At 42.7% G+C, this 9,110-nt stretch overlaps 1 protein-coding gene across 1 annotated transcript in view; it reads right to left on the bottom strand.

The window, feature by feature from the left end:
* Window positions 1-9,110, bottom strand: part of AKAP12 (A-kinase anchoring protein 12) — a 31,510-nt gene that overhangs the window by 19,236 nt on the left and 3,164 nt on the right. Inside the window, exon 2 of the mRNA XM_031552206.1 lies at window positions 1,693-1,893. Coding sequence (XP_031408066.1) covers window positions 1,693-1,893 — 201 coding nt within the window. The remainder of the gene's footprint in view (window positions 1-1,692; window positions 1,894-9,110) is intronic.

Below are 9,110 nucleotides of genomic sequence, written 5' to 3'. Positions count from 1 at the left end.
TTTTTCCCCCCAAGTTTAAACTTTGAGAGCAAACCCATGGAATTTATGCTTTCATAAGTGGTCTTGCCACCACTTAGGTGTGATTCCATTCGACAATCATTATGCAACCACATGAGAGGTGATATTAAAGAAAGTAAAGCCTTTTGGGGCAATCTACTCAAGTAAACATTTCCAACGCTGTGTCCATAAAGCAACATGCATTTCATCACCTATAATCACCTGCATCTCACCTCTTCTTCATTACACATCTTAAGAACACAGTTTCTTTACAACTAAAGCTATAAATCATAATCAATCAATAAAAATTACTTTGACTATTAACTTGAAATTCATGCCCTTTTAAAGGCCTTTTCTACTACTTGATGCAGAATTATTCTATAACTTCATCCAGAAGTTGAATAACACGAAATCTGCAGACTATTTCAAATCATTGGGTAATTCCTACTCCTTAACAACTTTGAGTATCTTCTCTCATCCCTATCCACTTCAGGATATTTTAAAAGGGAACAGTGTTTAACACGAGTGAAAAAGAAAATACATTGCATCCCAGTTTTACAGTGCCCAAAGCCTCTACCAGAAGGATAAAGAATAAGGTGCAAAAGCTCAACATAAAAAAAATTATGGTAAGTTTTCTATTGGGATATCAGCAATGGCAAGTAATCTGAAAATGTAGTAAAAAACTGCCTTTACTAGAATTCAAAACCCAGAACATATGAAGGGCAACACAACTGCCAGAAGCTGCTCCAGAGGCTGACACTGAAAAATGTGGTCCCTCCTCCCTTTCTCCCCCATTCCTCCCCTGCTCCCTCATTCCACAGCATTCACTGTCTGCTCTGACCTAATCTTCCCCCCCACCGCCTTGCTGGGAAGGTCAGCCCACAGCTGGGTCCTGGAAGCTGATGCCTCCCAGTGCTGGAAGGAGCAGGAACAAAAGTCTGGCAAGGGCAGGAACAGAAGAACAAGCAGCATGGTAGCAGGGCAGGAGAGATTCCCAGGAGAGAGCACACAGGGGGTCCCCCCCCCAGTAACACAAATTTGGGAGATCAAAATGCAAAGCTAATTAAAATTTGTATGAAAGAGAGCTTTAATCAAAAGAGAACCAATGGATCAGCTGGCTGTCCCTTCTTGCGAGTTCAAAATAGCTTTTCAAAAGCCACCTGGATATTGTTCTGGGCAGCCTAGTCCCAGCAGCCCTGCTTGAGCAAAGCCTGGAGCAAAGGGCCTCCTGAGATCCTTTCCACTTCAACCAGTCCATTATTAATATCAATATCATTAATGAATGAATATATTAAAATAAAATTATAAAAAAGTGAAAGAAGAGATAGGTCTACACAGCATGAAACACTAACACAGGAAGTGGAAATTGAGCTGTTACTTCAGGCAAATGCTCAAGACATTGATAGCAAGCAGAGGTATTTCAGGCCAGCACTATGGGAAAGGAAGCACCCCAAAGGCAGAGAGGATGGCACCCTGTTGTGCTGACAGCCTCATCTCTTACTTGTTTGGTACCTGAACTCTGACATAAAGAAAATGCATCCCAATAAAAATAACACTCTAAAAGCACTTGAGTAACCAAAGAACCACCTGAGCAACTACCTATTCACTAGTTGAGGCCAGCTGAGCCTCACGTCAACTTCTCACTCTGTTTAGCATCCAGCCTCTAAGCCCCATTAAACACAGGTATTTACTTACTGCTTGTTGTGAGGGCTTCCACATGCTGTTCAGGGGGCTCTTGGAGTGGTGAAGTCACCTCTGGCTGCTGCCCAGTCAGCTCCTGAGGTGCCGTAACATCTCCTGGTTGCTGAGGCTCCTGTGGTGGGACTTCAAGCTCCAAGTTGTCTTCATTAATATCAGGTACAGGTGAACTTGCATCTGAGGCCTGGACAGTCACAAATCAGATGAAGAATGATAGCAGAGGAGAAAGAAAGAAAGAAAAAGTGTCATCAGTTTCAGGTTTGCTTTTTTTGTACAAAACATTGTTCTTCCTTTCTCATTTTAGGCATATGCACGCACGCATTTGGAGAAATACTTTTATGTAGCATCACTCCCCTTTTAAGATTATTAACTTCAATAAATCAAAACACTACTGTGAGAAAAATAAAAAACAGGCTATAATCTGGGACTATTCATTGTACTGCTCTCCTGCATGAAGTATGAGGAAGAGGCAGGTCTCACAGACAGCCCTATAACCTTGTGTAAAAATATATTTCTAGTGTACCTTCTAGCATGGAAGAAAGTTTTGGGATAACACGAATCTAGCTAATGGAAAGATAATTTCCATTCTTCAAGTCTGGCACAATTGCTCCGGTATATACAAGAATTCTGCCTACACTTCAGCCTTCGGTATTACTCCTCAGATGATGTTCTTATCTCATGATCATAAGCAGTATAGTTACAGGAAAAAAAAAAAAGAAAAAAAAGAACTACTCAAGACAAAGCATCTATATAAATCCCATGTGGAAATTCAGTGGAACTGGGATTAAAACTAGAGTTTCAGAGCCTCGGTTCTAGGTAGAGCTCATTCTTAACAGAGAAAACAAATCTGCACTATTTCAGGATTCCACACTATAATATTTGAAGCTTTTTTCCTAAATTTGTCATTTTGACAAAACCTCTCCTTCAGTTTCTATATTTGATACATTTTAATCACCTCCAGAATGTCTATAGGCTTGTCATGTAACAAAGGAAGATGTTTTTAAAATAAAAACATCCTAAACGATTATGTTGTGTTATGATCACTTAATAACAACTCCTTCCACACACACTTCTTTGCCCTTTATTTGTTTAATTAACTAGACTTCCAACTGATCATATTCCCCTCCAACAGAAGCTGTTTCAACTAGTTAGACACATCTCAAACCTCTGCTCCTGAAGTGCAAGTCTAAAGTTCCTCTGGTGGAAAAGCAAACCTTAATTACATATCATTTTCTTATTACTCTGCTGTATTCCCAAAATACTGGCATTGAAGACTTGTTAATTAAGTGAAGGAACCACAGATGCACCCCATCTTCCAATATAATGCAACATCCAAACACACGAAGCACCGACCTGGGATCAGAAAGATGACACGCTCTTGATGAGCATCTTCCAAAACACCACTTAAAAGATTCTGAATGGGCAGAGCTATTTACTTATTTTTAGTAACAATTGGCCTGCTGCAGTGAAATTCCAAATCAATTCCAAATTCACAATGTGCCAGGAAAAAGGCTTCCCGCTTATCTTTCAGCTACCTTTTCATGTGCCAGGCTAGATGCAAGCAAAGTGCCACACAGGCGAGGAACATGCATGAGGATTCCCAATCTCCAGTTCAGAAGCCCTTAATTAAGCCAAATTGTTTCCACCTGGTGTTGCTGCACTCCTCAAAGCTGCCTTTCACAGCCACATAATCCACCTCAGGAAAAAGGACACCATTCTGCATCACTGCCAATACCACAGATGGAATAATTTGGCTTCAGAGTTTTCACATGCTGAGACCAGATATTAAATAGAAGAAATACGGAATGGCTCAACACTCGGATTGCACTCCCACTTCTCACATCATCCTTTTCATAAATCTAAAACACAGGAACTCAGAAGGAATAAAAATGCCACGGCACTGAACAAAGGGATGTAAACTCTGAGTCGATCTTTCACAATTGCAAACAGCATTCATTGAACGGGTAACAACCAATTAAAAACTACAGACAAAGAGACAGAAAATAACAGACTAATTTTTAAATTAACTTTAGACTCTTCATTAGAAATTTTTAAAAGATTGTGTTTTTTTTTTAATATACGTACTACATTGCAGTCATTTGTTCTTCTTTAGACTTTTACTCCTGCAAACACCAAAATAACCTTATCTTTACTAGTTAGGCACTTAGCTAACTGAAGATAAATCCATGGATGGATATCTCAAGGTGACACACTCAGCCTTAGCACCAACAACTCCTAGAACTCACAAGAAAAGCAACAGCTCTGAGTATTTTAGCATTCCTCACCTTGTTAAAAAAAAAAAATGCCTTTGCCTTTCTTTTCACATTTCCAATAAGCCATTTAAAGCTCGACATATTTGCAGAATTATAGAATGTCCTGAATTGGAAGGCACCCACAAGAATCATTGAGTCCTACCCCTGGCTCCAAACAGGATCACCCAAAATCAAATCCTGTGTCTGAGAGCACTGTCCAAACACTCCTTGAACTCCAGCATGTGGGGCTGTGACCACTCTCCTGGACAGCCCATTCCATGCCCACCACCCTCTGGTGCAGACCCTTTCCCTAACCCCCAGCTGCCCCTCCTCTGACACAGCTCCATGCGGTTCCCTGTCGCGGTCACAGAAAGCAGAGCTCGGCGCTGCCCCTCCACTCCCCTCACAAAGAGCTGCAGCCGCCATCAGGGCTCCCCTCAGCTCCTCTGCTATGGGTTGAACCAACCCAGGGACCTCTGCTGCACCTCACAAACCTTGCCCTCCAGACCCTTCATCATCTTTTTAGCCCTCCTCTGGATACTCTGTACAGTTTTATGTCCTTATGTTGTGGTGCACCCAGCGCTGGAGATGAGACCACCCAGCACAGAGCAGAGACAACCTCTCCCCTTGGCTATGTCAGTGCTGGGCCTGATGCACCCCCCCAGAGTACAGCTGGCCCTTCTGGCTGCCAGGGCACATACACAAATTGTAGAATTCAAATAAGTAGCCAATATGGATCTGTGGACTCCATAAGAAGATGAGGTATATAGGAATTAGGTACTCAACACAGTACAACTTGTCTCCTTCTTAAATCGAACCCACAGTGAAATTGCAAGCTATTATCACAGTTAATCCCCCAGTTTTTAATATATTCTTCTCTCTGTACATCAATTCGGTTTTGAAAGCAGGACACATCTTTCAAAATATGGCAAGACAAATATATGAAAAAGTCAGTAATTACAAATTTGACCAGATTCACAGCACAACCCCACCCTTCGAGGGTGCAGTGAGCGCTTTAGCCCAGCCTCTAGGAAAAGATTATGATGTGATTCTTGGCCACTGGAGGGCAAATTTAGATTTCCAAATCAAGTAGTCTGTTTACTTACACAAAGTAAAATACCAAAACTGATAAAGCAATATTTTTTTCACAAATTAAAATGCATACAAAGGAGAAAAAAATATGTACCTTTGGAGCAAGGAGGGCTCATAATGTGAAGGGAGACAACAGCATTTTTTTTTTTATTTAAAGTTTCTGTTCTGAGAAAAGTTGCTCACGCTCTTTATGAGGGTCAGTGCAGTCTGTCCCACTGCATTAGTTCTTGAAAGAAACTAATTTCAATTTTCACTCACATTAACTGCTTCATTTCTCTGCAAGGATCTGAAGCACAGTTTAGACCAATTATCTCCAATTTACTAGCTGTGTTCTTAATTCCACTGAGAATAGCAATAAAGCCTAGTTGAATATACAGTCAAAGTTTAGAGAGAAGGGTGAAAACCTTGAAGATGAAAGTTTTGAGTATCTGATTGTTCAACACTTTATTTACCTACAAGTAGAGACATTACTGTCGGTACATTTATTAGTATTTATCAGGTCTCCATGCACTCATTCATAGCTCTCCCTGGATTATGAATTAGCTTATGAATGTGTTGTCACATAAATGCAGCAGAAACTGAAAAGACATGGTTATCCAGTTCACTGGTCCTTCTGTTTGATCACTCTCAAAAAACAAAGAGCCATCAGTGATGGAACACTTTTGCTTCTGTCATGCTGCTTCTATAAATCATGCAAATAATTTCTGAAGATTTTCCTCATATCCTCAGCAAAGACAGAAGCCCAGCACTGATGCACAGCTAGTCAGACTAAAACAAACACAGCTTGTTGACCACATCAGTCTCACCTACAGTGGTTTCTGCTCCACTCTTTAGATATGGAAGTCTAGTGGTTGGGCCCAGCATTAAATGTATACACCATCTATAAAGATAATGCAAAGAACCACATGAGGTGTGGATTAACAGAAGATCACTGATTGCTTATTTTGTGTTAGAGCATGTTTCCCTCATTTGTTCACTAGCATGAATGGTCTAGCACTACGCAACCTCTTCCCCCACCAGGAATCATCATTCCCAGCATTCCTTATACCAGACCCAAATCATTCCAAGGATTCCTCATGCCAGGACCAAACACACCAGGGTTAATTTTGCCTCATTCTGTTAATCCTGCTACACAGATTCTACGTTAGAATACTAAAATAGCCAGATCCAGCTGTCTGAACAACTGAGCAAACTAACATTAAGGTCTCTAGTATTTTTCCAGAAGTTTAATTCTGAAACTTTGAGAAAGCTTACAGTAGTTTGGCCAACTGAGGAAATCAGCTCCTTACACACGATTCACTGAAATATCTGCAAACAACAATATTTGGGGGGGGGGGGGGGGGGAGGAGTGGGAAGGAGGGCGATGGGGAGGGGGGGAAACACAGACTAAACACAAAACCAGAACAATCTACCCCTGAATTTAGGTCATTCCAGCTTTTTGTTCACAGCAGGTTGTCTTGTTTCGTATTAGTTAAGGATTGGAAGTCCATGGGACATTACAAGTTCCACACGGAGATAACAGAAGGCCCTTATTCTATAAGGCACATACTTAATCTCAGTATCTTTTTTCGTTTGCTCACATCTCCTGCAGATGAAGTCAAGAGCCTTCTCCTTACCTTTTACTCCTCAGAATTATCACCTTCCGTTCTAACTCTCAGTCTGGCTTAGTTGTGACATCTCCTTATGGATGATTATCCTCTTGGCTAAAATAAAACTGATGGTTTTATTCTCAAATCATCTCTGCAATCCTTTTGAGACTTGTAAAGGAAGTGGCACTCTCAGACTGTCATTCTGGTTCACACTCTAAGCCTGAATCAACGCTAGGTCTCACACCTCTCCACCTCTCAACTCCTGCATAGCCATTCTAGGGTACAACTAAGGCAGCACTCTAACAGTTAGAAGGGCAGAGCACAAAGCAGGCTTCCATAACTAAACACATAGCTTGCATTTCCAACCAGAATGATTTCCAAAGACCATGTCACTCCTCTTTGCATCTCTTTAGCTTCTCCATCACATCAAACGCAAGCTAATTGCCTCAGCCTTCAAAGCACCCGACACTCCCTCTGTCACCTCCTTCTTATCTCCTGTATGATTAGGGGTTATTTCACGCTTTCAGTGGATCCGTGACACCAATTTCCATTGTGCATTTTTTCAATTAAGCATCTTTGTGCTCTCTCCTAAGTCACCCCACAGGCACAGGCGGAACTCCAAACATCAGTACACAACAACATCATTACCTTCCTTCCAGGTCTGACGCAAGTGCTCAAGAGAGAAGCCAGCCCTGTCCTACCAGGAGTTCCCTGTAGCTCGCCTCTGGGCCAAACTCTTCTAACTCGATTGCTTTTTAACTAGGACCCTTAAAGATGCTGTTTAAGGAAGTTCCTCTGGTACTTGATTAAGTTTTACTACCACTAATGTACAACTCTCTTGTATTTTCAAGGCTGGCTCAGCCCCGCCCTGTCACCAGCACACAGTTGTTAAAACAGCAGATGTACGTCTGTCACAGCTGTTATTTGTCATGCATGCAGACAATAAGACATTCTGACATCTCAGCTGGTAACCTCTTTAGAAGAGACAGTTCCAAATATTTACTGTCTAGCAGACACTTGCTCTCATTACAAGGCAGGTAGCGTAATCAAGTTGCTGCTCAGAAATGGGAATTATCCAGAAAAAAGTTTGAATGATTGCTGCTCTTGAGCAGAGGCCCTTGCATGGGAGCAAGCCAGGAATTCACCACACTAGATTTTAAAGCCATCAAAATTCCCGCAGAACGTTATCTTTGCCAAACTTCTATTTCGCTGCAAGAACAGCTTGATGCTCTGCCAGAGTTTTCTTTCTGGATTCTACCTTTAAAAGCTTCCCAATGCAGAGGCAGTCAGCTGCTCCAACACAGCCCTCTGCTTTCCCAGCAGGACCACAAAAAGAAACCTGCATTAAAATCAGTACCCTGGACTTCTAAATGAGATAAAAACAGGGTGGATCACATGTGCTGTCTGAGATGTCAGCAGCATGACACAGCTCTCCTAGTACTGACCATGCAGTCTGTAGCTACATTCCTCTCACTGAGCCTGAAGGCACCGCTCCGAGGGGCAACAAATCAGCACATCTCCTCACTCTCTCTTTGGATTCTCAGCATAGGAATGGAAAGCCGACAAGAGGAGCATTCCTGCTATGAACAGGCAACGAGCCCACCCGTTAAATATGATGGCACCATCGCTGCAACCAAGAACAGTGTCACCTAGGTTCCGCTTGCTTGCTCCCTTCACCTGCTGCCTCCTTTGCCCCAGCAGCCAGCACACTTCGCTAAAATGTTGGGGGAACGGTGGTGCCAAAGAAGCTGAGCAACTTCCTGTGCTGCCTGTTTGCTGAAGAAGCTCACTAAGTGCCAGAAGCCACCAGAGGAAGCTGCGGGCCTCAGGCTGGGGAGGAGATGGGAATACAGGGCGTGTGCTGACGGGTACCTCAAAGCTAAGTCTGCTTAAGCCCTTCTCAGGCCAATCTTTGGTTTACCATGCTACTCAGGACAGAGTAACAGACAGGTTTCAGCAGCACTGGTGGGAAGAATCTTCATTCCTCTCCCGCCCCACACACACCCAGATATCCGCCACAGGTGTTTGCCTCATTGTGGCTCTGGGTCTCAGCTGGGCATCATGAGGCAAACAAATCCACTAATACATCAGGAAACTTGTCCAGTGCAAAAAGCCTTCCTACTGTTTCCTAAAGGCCTGATGAGTTTGCTTGGTTTATGGAAACCTAAGGTGAGCACCAGTGTGACGCAGGGCTGTATTGCATGGGCCAAAACAGGGAAGATAGGCAGGGGATGAAGAAAACAATAGGTGAAAAGTGGTATTTCTTCTGAAAGGACCAGGAAATACCTAGATCAGACAAACCTTCTGTGGGACAATGCCCTGCTCACTGATTTCAGCAACACTGTAAGCACTGCTGCACAAACCCAATGAATTCAGTCCGGACATGTGAATGGGTTAATACCTCCAGCTACCTGCCATGCTCCCTGCAGGGGGTCTTCCCACAGTAGGGCAGCTGTGCACAATAAGGATCTACTACAAAAAA

The sequence above is a fragment of the Meleagris gallopavo genome, chromosome 2 (genome assembly GCF_000146605.3).
Source record: "Meleagris gallopavo isolate NT-WF06-2002-E0010 breed Aviagen turkey brand Nicholas breeding stock chromosome 2, Turkey_5.1, whole genome shotgun sequence".
Lineage (NCBI taxonomy): Eukaryota > Metazoa > Chordata > Aves > Galliformes > Phasianidae > Meleagris > Meleagris gallopavo.
This window is presented reverse-complemented; position numbering and strand designations above follow the sequence as displayed.